This window comes from Mytilus trossulus, chromosome 8, assembly GCF_036588685.1.
Source record: "Mytilus trossulus isolate FHL-02 chromosome 8, PNRI_Mtr1.1.1.hap1, whole genome shotgun sequence".
Lineage (NCBI taxonomy): Eukaryota > Metazoa > Mollusca > Bivalvia > Mytilida > Mytilidae > Mytilus > Mytilus trossulus.
In genome coordinates, this window is record NC_086380.1 from 34,453,765 (window position 1) to 34,476,848 (window position 23,084).

Below are 23,084 nucleotides of genomic sequence, written 5' to 3' on the forward strand. Positions count from 1 at the left end.
TTATACCTTAAAAGAATCATACTTTTTATTAAGTGCTATATATGAAGTGCTAGCAGAAAAGTAAATGTATTTGAGCATAATGTCATTTTTTTTTAACATCTTTTTGATATGAATAGTTATTTCATTAAAATGGTTCAAAGGTTTCTATATAAAGTTATCATGCTTTGCTTTGCATGGACAAGAGCCTATTGTTTAAAAAAAAGTTCAAAACCAGTCTATTATTTACAAACGGAAACACATTAAGTGTTAATAAAATGCTTTGCTGAAAAAAGCCTGAAATGACATTAGAGGTTCATTCCTGAACAGTTGGGGCAAATTTAGACACAAAATTCAAGCTTGAGAATCATCTGAATGTCTGAATTTGGATTTTGATCAAAGGAGTAGGTCCTATAAGACCTCTTTTTGGCCCCAAAATATAAGTTTTACAAAATTGTTAAAATGTAAACTTTTAGTTATTTATAGGACAGTTGAATGCTTCTGCTACATAAATATAGGCTATTTTTTACAATACAATGCACATATATCGCGTTGTAGCACCATTAAGTCATGCTAAAAATTACCGAAATCTTCCAAATTCTATCATTTTAGTTAAATTTTAGACGGTTTCCGTGTAAAATGAAAGTGGTCTCATTCGTGTTCATCCTTAATATATTGAAATGTAATTGTATTTTATGATAATACATAACATATATAAAGGTTGTGGATGAACACGGATGCGGTCACTTTCATATTTGACAAAAACCATCTGAAAAGTGACGTTTTTTGGCATATTTGAGAGATTTTATATAATTGAGCTCGAGTCCGATCGTGGTTAAAATCTTTCGTCAGATGAAACTGAAATTTGAGGCCAAAATGAGTCCTTACCAAACCTTCTCCTTTTTGACATAATTTAGGTTTCTGACACTAAATAACTGTGGTCAAGGATCTTACAAATTTATCGTGCAACCCTGTGCAATTGAAGATTTCTTCTTGAAACTTTTCAAAAATTTATATAAAATTTAAAAAATTTAAAAAAAAATATGAACTTTTAACAAAAAATAGAGAACCCCCCTCCTCCATTTTTGGGAATTCCAAATGGTGCATATACCCCGAAACTCAATCCCAGCCTTTCCTTTGTAGTATGGAACCTTGTACAGTACGATTTCAGAGAGATCCATACACTTAAAATGTAAACACAAGTTATTGCCCTGAAACCACAAAAATACTTGTTTTGGCCCCTTTTTTTACACTCAAGTTTCTAAATTGTTGGCACCATAACCCCCCAAAATAAATTCCAACCTTCTACTTGTGGTATTAAACATTATGGTACAATTTCAGAGCAATCGAAATACTTACACACTAGAAATTATTTTGAAACTAGAAAAATGCTTGATTTGGGCCCCTTATTTCTAAACGATTGGGACCATCATCCCCATAATGAATCTCAACCTTCCTTTTTTGTGGTGTTGAACGACGCTGACATCTGGGCATTATGCGAAACCCAAAAAAGACCAGAATTTGCATTTATACACCTTTTCGCTAATCCCGGCTGTTTGAACTTTAGACGCAAAAAAACAATCACTCTTCCATTGTGGCATCAGATATTTTGCTTTATGTCAAAATTTTACGGGATCCTGTGTGATATCCAGTAATGTTGGACAAATTGCAATAAGGTGTATTAAATCTTACCTGCCAAATCGATTTTCTCAAAATTTGGTAAATTTGCTTTCATGGTTAAGCATTATTGACTAGTGTGGTATTTTCTTCGGATCATGGAAGTGTAATTTCCAACTTATGAGGTTTTATTTATCACTGGTTCATTTGGACTAATTTAACCCTTGTTATCTTCTCAAAAATAAACTATTATCTCACTATCTTTTCACAACACTATTTTTTCAATGTAGCAATTAGAAAACAATGTCACAGGCCAGTATAAAAAAGTCAATCTTTAGTGTTTCAAAAAGAGATGCACATAAATAAAAAATACCTGAGGGTGAAAATCCATTTTCATTTCTGATTAAAAGGGGACTTTCAATATTACCCGCCATATTGTTTTCATTTTCGATAATCAATGATAAGTATAGAGGATTGCGAATGTATCATGTTAGGCTGGTCCTCTCCCTTGCAACATACGGGTGTCAAAGCCAAACAGATAAAGGACAGAGAACCAGTCTAGTATCATGTGTATTCTAAAAATATTCCGAACAAAGGTTATTTCCGCTTAAAAGTAGTTCCATGACAACTTAATAAAATCATGAGCAACATTTTTTGCTTTATTTCCTAAGAAGACTAAAATCTTTCCTTTTTTTCTTTTAATTAAACTCTTTTTTTCATTTCATTAAAGTATTTTGTAGATTTACGCTATTCAAAAAGAGAGACACAGAAATTGTAGAAGTACTATTTGTTACTAGGGAATGCGTATTAAACAAATCCAATGTAATGCGGCTGCAAGACCGATAAACAGTGAATTGGTAATGTTGACGATGTAAATTTGGAATTATATACATATAAGCCTATTGTAAACGCTGTTATCGCCGTTATATTGTGCGAAAATGGCCACCACAGCAATGCGAACACAAACATTAACAGGTTCAGTTGCCACAGAACCAATTTTAAACATGAAACTAACAGTTCCCGTACCCCCTCAAAAGGGAGGACCAGGGAAAATAAGAAACAGGCTTCGTTTAGATCCAGCGAGGGCATTAGAACCTGCAAGAAAAAAAATAGCAACAGTTGAAGCACAGCGAGTGATGTCAGTATTTGAGGACACAATACAAAGAATAGAAATTTCCTCAATGATCCCATATATTCTTGAAAATTTGGACAGATTTAGAATTAGCTTTGGGATAGAACTCTGCACCTTGTTAGAAAACCACAGTATTATAATCGGTAGTTACAATGAGATCAAAGAACAGCTTGATAGGCAAATGCAAAGGAATAGAATACGATCCGCAAGTTCTGTCAGAAGTGAAGCATCACAAGATCAACAAAATGAGATGAATGAAACTCAACCTACTGCTGAAGATGACGAAGATCAAGATTCAAATTATGGAGGCCAAAGTCCCCCACAGAGTCCTGTTAACAAGCCTCCATCTAGAGGTAGCAGTGCAAGCAGCCGAAGATCTAATCCTTCTGTTGCTAGTTTTGACAGCCAAACAGAACGTACAATGCGTAGTTTGAGTCTGGTAGCTCAGCAACTTAGTTCCTCATGTAAAAACATTCTTAGACAATTTCAGATAAATGGGAGTGCATTTAATTCTGTTAAGACCCACTTTCATGCACGACCTAAAGAGAGTACACAGCTTCTATCTTACATGAATGATTTGAGAGATATCTTATTGAACAAACTGTTAACAACACCTGAAGAAGAGAAAGAGCGAATGGCTTACATTCAGGAAGTTTCAGAAAGAGAGAGAAACAATGCTACTATCATTGCAAAGATGGAAGAGGAACTTGATGCTGCAGTTGCAGATAAAGAAGAGGAGGTATAATATTTAAATAAATCTTGTTAGACTTGGCAAATTCTGTTGACACCAACATGAATATGATGTTAGATAATAGTAACTCAGTTTTATACAAGAGCATGGAATTGTTGTATTTCAAATTCTACCATAATTTGCAGTTGCCTTGCTTGCTTCGTAATGAAGTTTAAAATTTACAACTAGAACCTAAAAAGGGAAACATTTAATTATATTGACTTTCAACTACCATGAATACATGTACATAATGTACAAATGTATGATCATGAATCTTTAATGTCACCTCACCACATATTAAATTGCGTATAAAAACAACAAACTCACAAACATCAAGAATATATGGAAATCTGCTTGTAGCAAAAAAAGCAAAAGCAAAGAATTGTAAAAAGTATCAATTTTTTATTGTCATTACTTTTAGTAATTTATACAGATTGACAAGAAGTTCTATTTATTGCACATTTTATATACATTGTACATGTAGTAAATGTCAATGAATGTTTATGACATATGTACATGTATGAATTTAATATGACATATCTGTTAATTATAGATACCGAATTATTTCTTTTAAACATGTGAGTATAAAGATTCTTTGTTTTTTAGATGAAGAAGAAAAATGATGTGATCAAGAAGCTACAGACCGAGTTACAACAAATAATAAACTTTTCCAAAGAAAATATAGGAAGGATTAAGAATGAACAGGATAAACAAGAATCAGCTGATAAAAAGAACCATGAAGGAAAAGTACAAAGGCTTCAGAATGAAATTGTACAACTAAAAACCCAGCTTCAAAACCTTGTATTGGAGCATAGAGAAAAAGAACAAGATCTAAGAAGGGTAATTATTATATATTGAAGTTCTATCTCAAAAATCTTGTTTGTATTGACTGTGAATAAAATGAGATGTCAGGTAAATGTAAGTGAGACATAATCTCAAATACACAATGTAAAATATAGATAATATGTTGATCACATTTTATTTTGTATCTACAATGTACATTATTTCTATTGACTAAATACTACAGGTCTATATGTATTTATATAAATATATACATTTAGAAAAAATCACTGTCATTTAATATTCAATTTTTGTGTAAAATATATAGTGTAACAATTTTAAAAATGACATTAGTATGTATACATGTATATGTATCATACATATACATGTATACATGCTAATGTCATTTTTAAAATAACAAAACAAACCATGTGGTCAAGCGATTCATTTATTTTCTGGATTATTCTGCTTTTCATAATTTAGTTTGGATTTATATTCACTTCATTTAAGGTACAGTCAAGCATTTGTATTAAAAAATAGTTTGCAAAGAATTTTTACTTTTCAATTTGAGAAATGTCTCATGATCGCCGTACATTGGCTTGTTCAACCATGCAGACAATGTAAATTAAATGTATGTAAATTATAAATCTATCAGCCATCAAAAATATTGATCTACGCATCACATCGATGTTTTGACATTGACTTCCGGTTTAGTTTCTTGTCAAAACAATGTCATATCATTAATCTTCTAGGCAAAACGATGTTTCTGGGACTCAGGGGATACAATCAGGACACGTCCCAGGGACTCATGGGTTTAAAAAATGACGCGTCCAGCTCGATTTCCATGCGTCCATGACACGTATACGCATCTAAACGAGAACCCTGTACAGTATGCAAACAGTATAATAAATTTATTTGTTTTTATCATTGAAAAAATTACATATATTAAGATTTCACATGATGTTGAATTCTGAATTAAAATTACATGTATGAAGATGTGGTATATGATTACTTATAATTATGAGACATTTACAATCGATTTGAAAACAAAGAATGAAAGATAGTGGATGTAAACAAAGGCCACTCGGCACTGTAGATCAAATCCTGTAGCAATGATAAACATATATAATTACGCATGAAACGAAGAAAAATGAATATCAGCCTGGTCAAAGATATAAACCAAAAATAAGTATGCCAGACAGAGAACAATGAATTGGTACTCGATTGCATTGCTTGTATATCACAAATTTCTTAAACTACAGTAGCATTATTTTATATTTTACAGATGAAGTTTAAGGTGGAGTCACAAGTTGAAGGTTTAATTCAGAAATATGATGGTGAAATGAATGAGAGACAGGTAATTTCAGTGAAATATCACACACAAATTAAAATTGGATTTAATAATAACACATTACATTCACCTAACTGCTATTAAGTAGAGTGCTGAAGATTGCATGGAAAAGATGAACTGCATTTCAAAGCAATGTAGAGATATATTATAAATGGATAAATAACACATATGAACTCTTATAAAATTCTTAAATATCAAGTAGAATAGTCCTAAGTTCTTAATGAAAACTTAACAACATTAAACTTTCTCATCGGTAAATTTTCGCTTAAGTCTGCAACAATAATTTTAAGGCTTGATTTACATCGAAAGTAAAAGAGAGTCTTATAGGAGTAGCTTAGACACTAGATCAGATTGCAATATAATCTACTTTATGTGTGGCATTTTCTTTACATACTGCAACATTTTATTTTCATGGCCAAATTCTTAGTTACTATAAAATAAATGAATATAGCTGATTCTTATATTTCCAATTTGAAAGTATGTATAAAGACTACAATAAAATCCAACTGTATATTGAAAACGCTTTCATCAATTTATACTGATAATCAAACTATACTGATAAAAAGTAAAATCACAAAAATACAGAACTTTATAGAGGAAAATCTAGTCGAAAGTCCATAATCACATGGCAAAACCAAATAACAAAACACATCAAAAACGAATGGACAAGAACTGTGATAATTGTAATGAGAATCATTTTCATCCTACAATTTTTGTGACAGTACTAGTGAAAAGGGAGAATTTACATCAACTCATTCTTATTTTATACTTATGTTTCAGGAGGAATATGAAGAAATAGAAGCAGCATATAATGCTCAGAAGAAACAGTTGGATGAAGTAGAAGAAAGATTCAAAACTATGTCAGCTGAATACGACCAAATTCAGGAAGAGAGGAGACTGGCTCGTGAGAAACGTGAAGCTGCTGAGCGTGAGATGGCTCTTATGGTTAAAGCTGCCACTACAATCCAAGCTTTCTGGAGATCATTCAAAGTCCGTAAAGCACTTAAAGCAAGGAAGAAGAAAGGAGGTGGCAAGAAAGGAAAGAAATAGACACGAAAAAAAGAGAATGTTTATGTTTTTGAAAACTTTTCAAGAATTATAAATTGAATGAAAGAGTAACAATACAATTTCATTGATAGATTATTACAGTTACCTAATGAATATTTATTGTCCCAGTATTCTAATACCTTGATTTTATTTCATGTAATTTCTACTAAGAATCAGTGCTCTTCAAATCTGTAAATATATCTATGGGAGCTTTTTTATGTACACTTATGAAATGTGATGAACACATAAAATTGTAATAATTAAATTTAGTTTTTTATTTCTTTTCCAAATCTCTTAAATCGAAGTCTCAGTCTTGTTCTTAAAAGCCTTATGGAAGGCCGTACGGTCACTTTAAAATAGTTGTTAATGTCTGTGTCATTTTGGTCTTTTGTGGATAGTTGTCTCATTGGCAATCCTATCACACCTTCTTTTTTATAATTGCTTATAGATTGATAAAAATATATGTTTTCTTTGAATGAACTATTACTAATAATTGATTCTGCTATTGGGACTATAATACAAATAAAGTAACATTAGGCTGCTCAGTTATCTCCCCTTAAACTTAATGAATCCCTTTTTCAACAACATGTATTGACCCTGAAAATTTGATGGTTATCTTCTGATTTGTTTTGAAGTGATTTCCCTTGAACTAATGTTGCTTACATAAAAAATGAATTTACAATATTGATCGGAGCAAGATTTAACACTCAAATAAATAGAAAAATCTGTAAACCAATTTTTAAGCTATTGCCACTGAAATACTAAATATTTTCAGTTTTAACATTTGTCTCCCTTGATCTTGATGCAGATACCTTATTTATATAAAACATAGTTCTAGTATGTCTTATGTCCTTTGTCTTTTGCCTCATTTTCAAGATTCATATTAAATGATTGGTGAAGATTGCTTTACATGTACATCTGATTAGCACAAAAAAGTTCAGTTACTACTTTTAAAAATGTTTCTTTTTTTGGTCTTTTCAAATTGAGGTGATACAATTATACATGTAGATTGTATGTAAAATATTTACTTGTGTTGAGTAATATGATTACTATGTTTGGTAAATGTAATACTTGCAAAGAATACATGCTCACCAGACAGGGTTCACCTGACCTAAACTTCCTTTCAATAAATCAGTGACCATGTCAGATGATAACCTTAATTCAAGTTTATTAAAGTTAATTAAATGCAAGTATGTTACAGTTGAGCAAAAAATATGGGGTACACAGCCAATTTTACATATGTACTATTTTTGTACTTAAAATATATAGTACTGAAAATTTACTTTTGATATTTAGTACTATTCTTCTACTTTAAAATTATTGTATGATTTATATAACTGTATTTTACAGTACTTGATTTGTACTTAAAATTTTTGTACAGAAATAATACCAAAAGCGATCACAATATTCCATGTTTGAAAATCATAATTTTAAGTGAAATAGACATACTATCAAAATGCTGAATATGTAATGTTGTAACCAAAAATATGTTGTACTTTCAAGTAAAAATCAAGTACTGTCAAATACAGGTACCTATATATTACAATAATTTTAGAGTAACAAAATAGTACTGAATATTAGAAGTAGATTTCCAGTACTACAGACGTTAGTACCTATGCAAAAGTATCTGTGTAGAAATGCATTCAACAACATTCCAATGGTATACCAACCATTTATAGACTATAGTTGTGTACACTTTTTTCCTTGGTCATCACATGTGACTTAGTGTCTAAAATGCAAATGAACAAATGATGCAAACAGTGTTTCCATGTGAGTCAGTATTATTACTTGTTACTAATGGGAGATAACACTGATCTGCAATATGTCAAATATACAAAGAAACAGTTGTACAACCATTCTGAGAGTATTGCATATTCCTCTCAGCCTATAGTCTAAAAGTTCATTGTACTGGAACAAAATGCCAACTTGTCATGGTGATGACGGTGTAACTATAAAACAAATATCAAATCAAGATAAAAAATGTGAGAAAAAACTGATTACATGCCTGAATTTTCTCCATCCTGGGACTATATGAACTCTTCAAAAAAATATCCTTGGAACCAAACAAAATTCAAAATATATCAGTCATGATTAAACTATAAACCAAAAAAATAAAGTAACATTAGGCTGCTCAGTTATCTCCCCTTAAACTTAATGAACCCCTTTTTCAACAACATGTATTGACCCTGAAAATTTGATGGTTATCTTCTGATTTGTTTTGAAGTGATTTCCCTTGAAATGTATTAGAACTAATGTTGCTTACATAAAAAATGAATTTACAATATTGATCGGAGCAAGATTTAACACTCAAATAAATAGAAAAATCTGTAAACCAATTATTAAGCTATTGCCACTGAAATACTTAATATTTTCAGTTTTAACATTTGTCTCCCTTGATCTTGATGCAGATACCTTATTTATATAAAACATAGTTCTAGTATGTCTTATGTCCTTTGTCTTTTGCCTCATTTTCAAGATTCATATTAAATGATTGGTGAAGATTGCTTTACATGTACATCTGATTAGCACAAAAAAGTTCAGTTACTACTTTTAAAAATGTTTCTTTTTCGGTCTTTTCAAATTGAGGTGATACAATTATACATGTAGATTGTATGTAAAATATTTACTTGTGTTGAGTAATATGATTACTATGTTTGGTAAATGTAATACTTGCAAAGAATACATGCTCACCAGACAGGGTTCACCTGACCTAAACTTCCTTTCAATAAATCAGTGACCATGTCAGATGATAACCTTAATTCAAGTTTATTAAAGTTAATTAAATGCAAGTATGTTACAGTTGAGCAAAAAATATGGGGTACACAGCCAATTTTATATAGGTACTATTTTTGTACTTAAAATATATAGTACTGAAAATTTACTTTTGATATTTAGTACTATTCTTCTACTTTAAAATTATTGTATGATTTATATACCTGTATTTTACAGTACTTGATTTGTACTTAAAATTTTTGTACAGAAATAATACCAAAAGCGATCACAATATTCCATGTTTGAAAATCATAATTTTAAGTGAAATAGACATACTATCAAAATGCTGAATATGTAATGTTGTAACCAAAAATATGTTGTACTTTCAAGTAAAAATCAAGTACTGTCAAATACAGGTACCTATATATTACAATAATTTTAGAGTAACAAAATAGTACTGAATATTAGAAGTAGATTTCCAGTACTACAGACGTTAGTACCTATGCAAAAGTATCTGTGTAGAAATGCATTCAACAACATTCCAATGGTATACCAACCATTTATAGACTATAGTTGTGTACACTTTTTTCCTTGTTCATCACATGTGACTTAGTGTCTAAAAGGCAAATGAACAAATGATGCAAACAGTGTTTCCATGTGAGTCAGTATTATTACTTGTTACTAATGGGAGATAACACTGATCTGCAATATGTCAAATATACAAAGAAACAGTTGTACAACCATTCTGAGAGTATTGCATATTCCTCTCAGCCTATAGTCTAAAAGTTCATTGTACTGGAACAAAATGCCAACTTGTCATGGTGATGACGGTGTAACTATAAAACAAATATCAAATCAAGATAAAAAATGTGAGAAAAAACTGATTACATGCCTGAATTTTCTCCATCCTGGGACTATATAAACTCTTCAAAAAAATATCCTTGGAACCAAACAAAATTCAAAATATATCAGTCATGATTAAACTATAAACCAAATATCCAATCAACTCTGCACAAAATCATCAGACCAGAACCAAATTTTAACTTGATGTGTATCTTTTCATGATAAAACTCTATACCAAATATCAAATCAATATCTTCAATTAAGCACAGACAAAAAAAAGTGGAAAATTGTTGACAGAGTGGAAACCTAATGTCCCTTTTGACTTTGTCGGTTGTTGGACTACATTTGTATTTAAAAGTGACAAACAACCACCAGCCTTCACTGTAAAATAAGTTTTGAATTGCATTACTGTTCTTCATGTGTAAAGTAACTAGATCTTCATAGCTGAATTATTAACTTCCTTTATATCTGAACTTCAAAACCCTCTCTAACATGACTAATTAAATGCATTGTTACATGTACTCTTATGATATTCAACCAAATTTAAAATCCACTATAGATGCAAATTCAAGATTTAGAACAAGCAAATTATTTTACTGCATTTAGTCTTGAAACTTTTCTTGTTGTGAATTAATTAGGGATTATGACTGAAATGACAATTTGTAAAACATTTGTAGTTGAATATTTATTTCTAAGTTTTTCGTAACTGCCATCTAATAAATGTCAATCTTGGAGCTGTCATAGCTAAGGAGTCCCGATATATACATGTATTTTCATCAAACATTATTCTTCTGTTTTTCATACTGCTCAGGTGTCCAAGTTTTCATTTCAAATGCATGTATGATTTTCATTTCTTCTTCAATGGTTGAGTTAACTAATCTGGAAATAAAAGCAATATCATATGTCAATAATGCATTATATGCAAAAAACAATGTGGTCAGACATTTCTTAATGTTGAAGTCAGGCCTTGTCCCAACAATACATATTTCAATTAAACTACACAATGGAATAATAACTGCATTACTGTGAATTCATTTATTATTTTATAGTAACTACCTTTTGGTCTTGATGGAAAACACATATTAAAAGTGAGTAGTGTCTAATGGTTTGTAGTATAATGAAAGGCCATTTTAATGATAATGACTCTTGTATTTGAGGTGCACATCTCCAAAATATACACAAAAAAACTAGAATGTTTAAATTTCAATTGTAATGGGAGTTATTAAGTTAATTACTGAAACAGAAACATATTATTTTCATCTCAATTTTGTTCTACATGAATAACTAAATGCTACTTCTATAAGCTAGTTTTGACGATTTTCATTTTTATAAATTGTGACTTGGATGGAGATTGAGTTGGTTAATTGGAACTCATATCACATCTTCTTATATATGATGAATATATATAATAATTACACCTCATCCAGTTATTTCTGTTCTTCATATCTATTTCAACATGACCAATTACCTGTGTCTTTGTAATAATGGTTTGCCTTCAAATTGAGGTGATACAATTATAGCTTTGAACTTCGACCCACAGCCATCAGACATGTCCACAACATCCTGCAGATTGAAAGGAAACTAGTTACTTTTCAGTGTTTTCAGTAATATCAAATCTGTAGATAACCTACTTCACAACATTTTGGAATATTTTATGCATAACAATAAGACCAATAACATCGTTTAAACAAGAATGAAATATGTCCAAGAACATCATAATGCCTTGGACACACAATCTTGAACATGTTGAATATGATCATGATGTGTCTATGATTGGTGAACCACAAATCAGGGTTAAAACTGTAATATGGCACACATATCACTGTATATATTACACATTTCACAACACAATGAATATGTGTGCTAAATAATAAGTTGAAGTGACAAAAAAAAATGAAAAAAATAACATATAGACTAAATAAATAATAGTATAGCATGTTCTTATACTTTATTTGTACTTATGGTTTGTGGTTTGAAAGTTACCACTAATGATAATGACACTTGTATTTGAGATGCATATATTCAGAAAATAAGCCGAAGGGAAAGCTGTTGATTTCATTTGTACCTGGAGTTCTTTTAAAGTTACTCAAACATAAATAGCTATAAATAATAATCAGAGCGAGCAGAATGAGAAAGATTGATATGAACGTGTGAATGATCTTGTAAAATTTGGTCAAGCCTGAAATGACTGTGTGATTAGAAATTAAGGGAGCTACCATTTGATTTTTATGGGGGGCTAGGATGAAAAATTTTGTCCTGCATTTTTTTAGTTATAATCTCTGTCCTGCCTTTTTACTAGTACACTTTACATAGTGGATATTTTATATATAAAAACATTTCTGCAATGACAAGTGTTTCTGACTTTAGTTGTTACATGTATTTACTGTACAATACTCACAACATGTGTGGCGCCAAGCTGGGATCTAAATTTGTCTTCAAGCTGACTACAAGTAATTGCCATTTTTAACCATGTTAATTTTCCTGTAGAGTTATCTCTCTTGTATTGACTGAATTATTTAAGAATACTATCTTTCGTTGTTTGGCATTTTATGTCAACAAATATTGGGATGTTTGCTAAAATTTGAATTCAATAGTCTTCTACACAATCATTGGTTTTATTTAAAAAAAAAAAAAAAATCAATTCGAAAATAGCAAAGTTTCATGATCTGGCATATCTAAAAAATCGTCTCAGGGCATTTCCATGATGGTAGAATTTCAAGTAAATCTCAACTATAAACAAACATACATGTAGCTATGAAATACGTGTTCCAGTTTTTAACACTATTAGCTATTTCAAATACCATAAAAACAAGCAACGAGTTGGCGTGTGACAACATCAGCCTGCTAGAAAAGTTTATAAAGTATGACACTTGTCATTTACATTTAAAAGTACACGCGAACTTTGCTGACTGGAATCTTGCAAAGAAGCAACTTCTACAACAATCGTTTCCTATAGAAAAGGAGACTAGGAACTATGTAAGAAGAGTTTCTGACTGTGTATTTTCAGCCGTAAAACCGATTCCTTTGAAGTCTAATGTTCAATTAGCAGCAGTGTCAAATTCTGTTTTAAGTAACATTTTGGACTTGGACCCAACCGTTGCATTGACAAGTGATTTCGTGGCATTCGCAGGTGGTGACAAATTGCTGACAACCCCGCTGTCCCACAGATATGGAGGCCATCAGTTTGGATATTGGTCTGGACAACTAGGGGATGGTCGTGCTGTTATGATCGGAGAATATGTCAACCAACGTGGAGAGCGATACGAACTTCAACTGAAAGGGTCTGGTTTGACTCCATATTCAAGACGTGGTGATGGCCGGGCTGTGATACGATCATCTGTGAGAGAATTTCTCTGCAGTGAGGCCATGTTTTATCTTGGTAAGTGACCATGATATATTGTGGCAATTCTCAGATAACTATGGAATGCATTTCAAGCGTCAAAATGAAGGGTCTAGGCTCTAGCTGTCATCATTTGCCTATCATGATACCATCCCATCCTATGTTTTCTCATACAACACCCAAACGATTATGTTATTAGTGACCTGGCATCTAGTTGCAATTAAGATGTTAAATTTGATGCCTCGGTCGTGTAGGCAGCTTGCAAGCTCATGTACGCTATGTGGGGTCACTAGATGACCTGTTGCACGGCAACATGTCTGCCTTATCATGCATATCCAATATATCCTCATTGTATATGAGCACGCCAGATTTGTGCCTACTTAATATTGTTTAAATTGTTCTAGTCTTAAATATGCTTAGATATTTTGAACTGTAGGTTAAGTACGCAACAATAAGCATGGTTAACCAATCATTCATTTTTTTTGTGTCAGAAAAACATATATATATATATATAAACTGTTGTTTTTCAACTTCCTGTGACTTATTAAATGTTATATTTCTATGTTGTTCATATTTAGTAACTATGACTAAGTGCCAGGTGTCTTTGAAGTTCCTGTTATATGCACGTGTACCGTTTTATCATATAATCAATAATTTAAATGCATCAGTGGATTTGCATACTTACGATGATCAAATGTCAAATTTTAAACATGGTTATTTCTACTGGTTTTTTTTCTATAGTTACATTTACAACTATGAATTCAGCTTTTCAGTTTGTAAGGAGAATTTGACATTTTTCATCTACGAAAGCAAAGTTTTCCTTATTAGATGGTGTTTTTGAAGGTGTTCTGTTTTCTGAACAGTTGTCATTTGGTTTGCTGGTGCATAGGCACCCCTGTATTTTAGTTGATAGCAGACTTTAAGTTCCCGTATCCTAGTAATGTCAATGGTCTTTGGAAATGTTTCAATGTTCACATGCATGTTGATGTGCGTTCTTATTAAAATGACTGGTTATTGATATGAAATTGAAATATACTTTTTTTTATATATATATTATGCTTCAAAGTTCTCGGGCTGTTCAGTTAATATGTTCGTCCGTCCACGGACCACCATTCATTACTTCCAAACTGTAATTTAAATTTGCAAGTTAAATTGACATTAAGAAGTCCTTTTTGTATCTATTTTAGGAATTCCAACAAGCAGAGCTGCATCTTTGTTGGTGAGCGATGATCCAGTAGTGCGCGACATGTTTTATGATGGTCATCGTCGAACTGAACGCGGCGCAATTGTTCTGAGATTAGCCGAATCGTGGTTTAGAATCGGGTCATTAGAGATACTCGCCGATTCTAAAGAGTTCGAACTCTTAAAGAATCTCACAGATTTTGTTATTTCACATTATTTTAAAACTATAAATGTAACTAGCGCTGACCGATACCTTGAGTTCTTGTCTACAGTAGTTGAAGAAACAGCAAATATGATTGTTCTATGGCAATCAGTGGGATTCACACACGGTGTATGTAATACCGATAATTTCAGCCTTCTTTCTATAACCATAGACTACGGTCCTTTTGGATTCATGGAGGACTATAACCCAGACTTTGTCCCAAATACTTCAGACGACGAAGGTCGCTATAGTTACGAGAAGCAACCTGATGTTGGTTTCTTTAATCTTAATAAACTTAGAGCAGCGTTGGAACCATTATTAACACAGAAGCAAAAGAAACAAGCTGGTGAAATTCTAAACGGGTATATTGATATTTATAAAACAAAATTTTTGAAATTGTTTCTTAAAAAGTTAGGTTTGACGTTTGATATTAAGAATATTGAAGACGATGAGCAACTGATAGCCGTTTTGTTAAAAATGATGTCGGATACTAAGTCAGATTTCACTATGACATTTAGACAACTTGGAGAGTTACCTATCGACAAATTGAATGATTATGGTATCACTAAGTTCTATTGGGCATTGAACAAATTATCAAAGCATAAATGGTATACAGAATGGATATCCATGTACAAAGAACGATCTTTTAAAGAACAAAAATCTGAAGACGAACGTCAAGAAATAATGCTAAATACAAACCCACGATATATACTTAGAAACTGGATAGCACAAAGTGTAATAGAAAAGGTTGAGAGAAACGATTTCACATATTTAAACCGAGTTTCGAAGATATTAGAGAGACCATATGAATACCAAGATGAAGCTGAGGCTTTAGGATTTGCATCACCTCCTCCAGAATGGTCAAAACAATTAAAAGTCAGCTGTTCTTCATAATACATATTGTTTGGTGTTTTTTTTTAATTTGCCATGTATCTTACTATCTTATTCGTTACATGTATATATATTCCATCAGTCTTGTTTAAAACTGGTGTTATATTAAAATATAATTGATATGCATCATAACCCGGACTTTATCTGCAACAACAAAGTCTAAGACTTGAAATATCAATTTATGATGAAAATTGGGAAATTAAGATTTTGTGTAGACGATAGAGCCGTCAACCCTTCTAGTGGGTCAACTAATTTTCCTTTACCTAGGCTTAAAGACATACAGGATGCTCATGGTAACTCAGAAGCCAATACATTTAGAACAGTTAGGATATTGGAAATACAGCCTTGACCATAAAAAGTTAAAGCTATAAAACAACTCGCACAGCTTATAGTTTGACTCAAATTATGGTATACTATGAGAAGCGTTTACCTTTTTGATTTCTGCACAATTCTTTTGCAGCCTTTTGATCGGTTGATGACTCAGGTTCTAAGAAAACCTACCGACTCCACATTGGTTTTTTTTATGTTGATGGCATCCTATCTTTTATCTTGTCCTTTGATTACAATTTTTGTAGGTGTTATCACCAAGCCAAGTAAATACCCGTTTGCTCTACCTGGTGGGATATAAACCTGGTATCTTGGTCTTGATATTTCAAAAAGAAGCCAGACAGAAAGTTCTTGAAAAACAACGAAAAACATAAACATCCTTACTTTGTCTGACAAAATATAATACGTGTCCTCTCTCATCCTGCAATAGCAATAATACATTTGCCTTTTGTCAGTTTAAATAAGTATTCCCATTCCAAACTGAAAAACAAATTTGGTCTTGCTGTGTTTCATAAAAGAAAATCAACGTAGATACAAGGATCTTGTCTTAGGGAGGAATATTAAACTCCTAATGTGTAAACAAATATCACTCTGAATCAAACATAAAACTCTCTGAAACTATAACACGATCAACATACTTGATTTCTTTCATTTATATTGATAATATATTTTTTACATTTGGAGGAAGTATTTTTAAACAAACAATCAGCACATTGATTAGAACCAACTGTGTTCTCTTCTTGTCGAAAAGAGGTGCGAAAGATTACAGAGGAACAGTCAAACCCATAGATCGAAAATATAAACTGACAACGTCATGGCTAAACAATAAAGAGACGAAGGAACGAATAATAGACTAGTAAAAAAGACACAACATAAAAAGTTCAAAGCTAAGCAACACGAACCCTTACATATAACTGGGGATTATATCAGCTGCTCCGGAAAGCTAATTGTGTCTTTATTCATATGACTTTAAAGAAGCAACTGATGTTGTGGTATTGGTTGTTGACATGTCACAATACCTGGCCGTTCTTTTTTGGACCCACTTATGTTTTATAATCTGCTCAGCAGTATGAGGGTTAAAAATTGAGCATAGATACTGCGGTTTTGGTCGAACAAGTTTTGCCTGGTTTTAATGTATTGGCTTGATGTTTTCAAATATGCTTTAGGAAGCCCAGTGATTTGTTGTAATTAGCTATAATGTTCCCTTAACTTTTGATCATTTTAAGTTTGATTGTTGTATAATGCCTAGATGTTAAGCCGAGGAAACAAGTTAAGGTTGAGATCCCGCTAACATGTTTAACCCCGCCACATTATTTATGTATGTGTCTGTCCCAAGTCAGGAGCCTGTAATTCAGTGGTTGTCGTTCGTTTATGTGTTACATAATTGTTTTTCGTTTTTTTACATTAATAAGGCCGTTTTTTTTCTTGTTTGAAGTGTTTTACATTGTCTTATCGGGGCCTTTTATAGCTGACTATGCGGTATGGGTTTAGCTCATTGTTGAAGGCCCTACGGTTGCCTATAGTTGTTAATGTCTGTGTCATTTTGGTCTTTTGTGGGTAGTTGTCTCATTGGCAATCATAACTCATCTTCTTTTTTATAAATTTAATTTTGTGGTTATGAAGTATTAATGAAAGAAATTGTATTGTCTTCTTTTTTGACTTACTCAAGATATTCCCTTCTGAATATTCCATTTTTTTTCCTGCTCAAAAACCTGCAGCATGACTCATGGAACCGGATGAAGACTTGTGGCTCTCATCTGTCACTAAGGTTGGAGAATTTGTCACGGGGATATTGTTCTTATTTTCTTGTTGGTTTCCGGTTGAAGATTGTATGAGTGGACTGATATCCAAATTTCCTAGGCTCAGGTATGTTATACAATAAAAGTCATATTTAGGTCTAGATAATGTTCTTTTTGAACATTTCAACTTTTATAACTGAAAACGGACATTACGTTTGCATGTATCCAATCTGTGTTCTAATGATGTTTGCAGGGAGATTATGAAAATGAGAGGAAATATTGGAATCGTTTGAGTCCTTATTTTTTTTTAACATTCATATATTTTGAAGATGAGAGGGAAATATATTGGAACCGTTTGTCCTTAATTTGTTTTATTTTTCATCTACTGGTGTTATCTTGACCACTGTTCTTGTGTATAATTAATGAGTAGTTTCCTTGACCTTATAATGCTATTTTTCATGCAGTGGTAATATTATAGGATGTGAGCTTTGGCCATCGTTTCATATGTTGATTGTTAACAGAAATTATCAGTGTGTTGTTTGTTTTCTGTCTGTTTTGAATTGTCCCTTTTTTAGCTCACCTTGCTCGAAGGGCCAAGTGAGCTTTTCTCATCACTTTGCGTCCGTCGTCCGTCGTCGTCGTCGTCTGTTAACTTATACAAAAATCTTCTCCTCTGAAACTACTGAGACAAAGTAAACCAAACTTGGCTACAATCATCATTGGGGTATCTTATTTAAAAAATGTGTCCGGTGACCCGGCCAACCTACCAAGATGGCCGCAGGCTTACTGAAAATAGAACATAGGGGTAAAATGCAGTTTTTGGCTTATATCTGAAAAACCAAAGCCTTTAGAGCAAATCTGAAATGGGGCAAAATTGTTAATCATGGCAAGATCTATCCGCCCTGAAATTTTCAGATAAAACGGACAACATGTTGTTAGGTTGCTGCCCCTGAATTGGTAATTTTAAAGAAATTTTGCCGTTTTTGGTTATTATCTTAAATATTATTATAGATAGAAATAAACTGTAAACAGCAATAATATACAGTAAAGTAAGACATAAAAATTAGTCAACATTACCAAAATAGTCAATTGACCCCCTAAGAAAGTATTGCCCTTTATAAGCAATTTTTAACAATTTTCATAAAATTTGTAAATTTTTACTAACTTTTCCCACTGTTATTACTTGGCCAAGTTTATTATAGAGAGAGATAATTGTAAGCAGCAAGAATGATCTACAAACAAATCATCATCACCAAAACACAATTTTTGTAATGAATCCATCTTTGTTCTTCCTTTAATATTTACATAGACCAAAGTGAGCGACACAGGCTCTTTAGAGCCTCTAGTTTTAAAGTGTGACACCTGATTTTTCTGAGCGAAAAGCTTTGATGAATAAGTAAAGATTGGTATAGTTTTTAATAGGAATGTCAAAACAAATTGGTCATGCATTTTTTTGTATGAAAAGTTAACAACTATAGGTCAAAGTACGGCCTTAAACAAGGAATCTTGTTTCACACCGAAAATAAGCTATACAGGGCCCCAAAATGACTAGTGTAAAACCATTCAAATAGAAAAAACCACTATCTATATAAACTATAAAATGACGAAAAACGATAAACACATATGGACAACACCAACAAGCGACTAACAATGTACAACAGGCCCCTGGCTGTAATTTATGAAATAGTTTGAAATCACCGCCTTTTAGTATACGTATATTAGCTGACCTTAAATTTTGGATTTTTTTTTAAATATGCTAAATAATCTTACTTTTATATAGTAATATTAATTATCTGATTAGTCTTAAGAAGCACCCAAGTAGAAAGATTTTGTTAATTTGGCTATAACTAAGCATGTGTGTGTACGGAGAAAATCAAGGACGCACTGCAAATTATATTAAACAATAATTTAGCACCTTTGTGCTATTTGTGGCGGTTATTTTTTTTTATTGACGACTGAAGCCGACGTTCCAAAATAGGACCATGCATCAACTTTGGTCTGAAAATAAAAATTCTAGTCAATTAAGTCTGGAAAAAAGTAAAATAACAAAAATACCTTACTCCGAGGAAATTATTAAGTCCGGGCCGTAAGCAAATGATAAAATCAAAAGCGCAAACACATCAAACAAATGGATAACAACAGTTATATTCTTTACTTTATGTAGACATTTTATCTGCAGAGAATGGCAGATAAAACCCGATTTCGTAGCTAACTAAACCTGACACTTGTATGACATTCGCATCAAATTGAAACGAGCGCACCAGTCACGTGACGATTCCATCTCACATTCTCAGTAGTGACAAGCATATGATATACAGTAGTTCGACTTCGTATACCACCTTGGTCCGACCGACGAGGCCCGTGATAATTTGATTAATGACTTGTTTTATTTTCTGAAGTTAAATTTGAACTGTCAGACAAGTAACGATGCATTGGGATGTATGGCATTATTATAAAGTTAATCCTATTTGTTTTGTCCTCAGTTAATTTAATTAAACTTTTTGATCCAGATACTCGGGTAGATTCATCATTGTGCATCATCTTTGATAATGCAAGGATGTAATTTTTCCTTGAAGGTTCGAATCAGTAAACATTTTGAAGGACTTGTATTTTTAAAAAGTTTGTATATTTAAACTTTGTAAGCCTCTTTTGTCAATAAGTCTGAAGTACTAGTAATCTGTCTGTATCTTAAGCTAGCCGTCCTCCTCTCGGTAATGTTTCAATAGACAATATTATAGAAATAACTGTGCTCGAAATTAGAGATGTGGAAAAAGAGAAATCCTATCATATATAAACTAAATAATCAGCTGTAATAATGGCTTCGTCAACAAAGAACTCATGAAATAGTTATTGGGACTCTGTAAATCAATTTCAAGTTGCTCCTGAAATATACACGAACTCAATGTCCACAATCATTTCCGGACCTCCGCAGTTCGATTTTATGATGTTCCTATTTTTCAAATTGTGCACATCTTTTAATATACTGAAATCATGGACCTCCTTGAATACTTAAAGATATCCTGAAATTGAATTATGGAGATCTTGGAATACCGTGATAATCATGGAGTTGTGAATAAATATTAAGGATATCCTGAAAATATTTCAGGACCTCCTAAACTGTGATTATATTGACAAAATTATTTTGTAGGCTGCGGTTCCTTTATCAAATTACTGAGAGCCAGAAAAATTTCGAAAGGTCCTCAATGATTTGCAGATTAATCCTGAAATCGAATTTTGTCGGATGTCCTGAAATATTTTAACCATGAATGTAATAACTTTGACTAATTCATCTCCTATTTGTTTCTAATTGCTCACTTGGTAAAGTTGAAGCTGAGCTTCATTTTTTTATTAGAATGCCCTCTTTAGTGATATTCAAAGGGACGAATTTTTTCAAGACATTTCTAACAATTGTTATAATTTTATAAATTTAGATAAATCCTCTAAATTTGTATGGCTCTTGACCCAAGAAAATGTTTCTCTTATGGAAAAACTTTTCTGTTATATTTATGACTGTTTTGAATTAAGGAGATATGAACACTGACACCAAGCCAGTCAAGTATTTAATTTTGAGAATAAATACATATATGTAACGGTAATTTTATTATTCTTTTATTCACAATATATATGTGGTTTTTAGCTTGATTCTGACCAATGCTTATATCCTAACATATATATGTATCATAGGCCCTGTAATTTGGGAAATAAAAATATTCTATTCACTATTCTATTCTATTCTATTCTATTTGTAATTTCCTTAGCCCAGCTGTGTTATTACATGTAAGACAAATTAAAGTATTGATAGTCATAGTGATAGATACATTTTTATGCCAATATGTGACTTTGACCAGAGAAAAAAACCCAACAGTTACACAATCATAGACAAAATGTATCAGCTGTGCCACAGAAGTATCGTAATCCGGAATGTATACACATTCTTTCCGTATTGTTTTATGTTCGCGCCAAAATGTCATTCCGCATCACGTGTGATGATTTATTTACAAACTGACTGGCGGGATATTGCAACTAAAGAGGGAAGACAGGTTAAATAGGTAACATTACCAGTTTTGTGCAATACATTATTTTTATTAATGCATATTTTGCAGTCTTAACACCCATGTTTTGTTGAATTATCTGGATTTATCCCATCAAGTAAATAATTTTCACTCCTAGCTTGACAACCCCTCTCTTTCACCTATATCCTGTATGTATACATGTACATGTATGACAATGCATGTGTAAAAAACGTTTGTGACAATGAAACCTTCATATGAGTAATAACTACAGCTGACATACTTAAGTAATGTTATGTTTAAGGAAACAGCTTGGTGCAGGAAATAAAAAAGATGTAAAAAATAGGGTAATGTAACAAGTTATGTAACATTTAATCCATATTCAGTGATATTTAAAATTATAAACATTAAAACTGTAACATATTATATCAATTATGAAGTTATTATTCATTATTAATAGAATATCAAAACAATAGCATGTATCAGCTAAATTAACAATAATATAATGTTTGTTTGTTTGTTTGTTTGACATGTTTGAAAAAAAAACCTGAATGGTATACATTTAAACTTTCTAGGATCTTTGCATGACATTTTTTTCTTGGGCATGCAAATTTTTGTCCAGCATTCTGTTTTATTAAATAAATGTGGGTTTCATTAACAATTAATATGCATGTAAAACATTTGAAAAATATGATATTAAATATTATTATTTATTGGGCCAATTAAAATTATTTGATAGATTTTCATCCCCCCTCTGAAATCTTATTTTGAAAAAAGTAACTAATTCAGGTTTATGTTCATTTCCGTTACTGGTAACCGTCGGCAATTTCGTTTAAACTCAAAGCCGTTTCAAATTTCAGTTTACGTATTTCTTCAAGTAATCTAACCAAAATGATGAAGTTGACGAAAATGAAGAGGTTGACTTACTAGCTGCTCTATAATGACAACATCATATGCCATGAATAGAGATTGAATACAAGAAAAGCATGAAATATTCAGGTTATGATTAATTCATGTACGCTGTCATACCTGCCAACTTTTCAAAATGCCCATGGGGGTTTTACTTGCAAGATAGCTCTCCAAGTCCTACAAAAGCTGAAGTCCAATCAACTTGAAACTTAATACACTTGTTGCTTATGATATGATCTTTATAATTTTTAAGCCAAATTAGACTTTTGACCCCAATTTCACGGTCCACTGAACAT

General features: G+C 32.0%; 5 protein-coding genes across 6 annotated transcripts in view; 3 read left to right on the forward strand and 2 right to left on the reverse strand.

Annotated features, from left to right (window-relative positions):
• LOC134680877 (two pore channel protein 1-like) overlaps nt 1-2,069 on the reverse strand; it is a 41,542-nt gene extending 39,473 nt beyond the window's left edge. For both annotated transcript variants that reach the window (XM_063540155.1, XM_063540156.1), the window contains exon 1: nt 1,967-2,069. In XM_063540155.1, coding sequence (XP_063396225.1) covers nt 1,967-2,027 — 61 coding nt within the window. In that variant the 5' untranslated portion in view covers nt 2,028-2,069. The remainder of the gene's footprint in view (nt 1-1,966) is intronic.
• A 324-nt stretch (nt 2,070-2,393) lies between these two features.
• LOC134680880 (dynein regulatory complex protein 10-like) lies at nt 2,394-6,898 on the forward strand. The gene is made up of 4 exons (XM_063540158.1): nt 2,394-3,464; nt 4,062-4,295; nt 5,521-5,592; nt 6,367-6,898. The coding sequence occupies exons 1-4, from the start codon at nt 2,532-2,534 to the stop codon at nt 6,634-6,636; spliced, it is 1,509 nt and encodes a 502-aa protein (XP_063396228.1). The 5' UTR covers nt 2,394-2,531; the 3' UTR covers nt 6,637-6,898.
• Nucleotides 6,899-10,855: 3,957 nt separating this feature from the next.
• On the reverse strand, nt 10,856-12,751 carry LOC134680881 (bolA-like protein 2). The gene is made up of 3 exons (XM_063540159.1): nt 12,587-12,751; nt 11,657-11,751; nt 10,856-11,067 (listed from the first exon to the last, which is right to left on the reverse strand). Exons 1-3 carry the CDS (start codon nt 12,647-12,649, stop codon nt 10,965-10,967), a joined length of 261 nt encoding a protein of 86 aa, XP_063396229.1. The 5' UTR covers nt 12,650-12,751; the 3' UTR covers nt 10,856-10,964.
• A 138-nt stretch (nt 12,752-12,889) lies between these two features.
• Nucleotides 12,890-15,812, forward strand: LOC134680878 (protein adenylyltransferase SelO, mitochondrial-like). Its single transcript, XM_063540157.1, has 2 exons — nt 12,890-13,567; nt 14,716-15,812. Exons 1-2 carry the CDS (start codon nt 12,943-12,945, stop codon nt 15,804-15,806), a joined length of 1,716 nt encoding a protein of 571 aa, XP_063396227.1. The 5' UTR covers nt 12,890-12,942; the 3' UTR covers nt 15,807-15,812.
• Nucleotides 15,813-21,981: 6,169 nt separating this feature from the next.
• Nucleotides 21,982-23,084, forward strand: part of LOC134680882 (unconventional myosin-Ic-like) — a 52,743-nt gene continuing 51,640 nt past the window's right edge. Inside the window, exon 1 of the mRNA XM_063540160.1 lies at nt 21,982-22,226. The gene's annotated coding sequence lies outside the window, so the exon portion shown is untranslated. The remainder of the gene's footprint in view (nt 22,227-23,084) is intronic.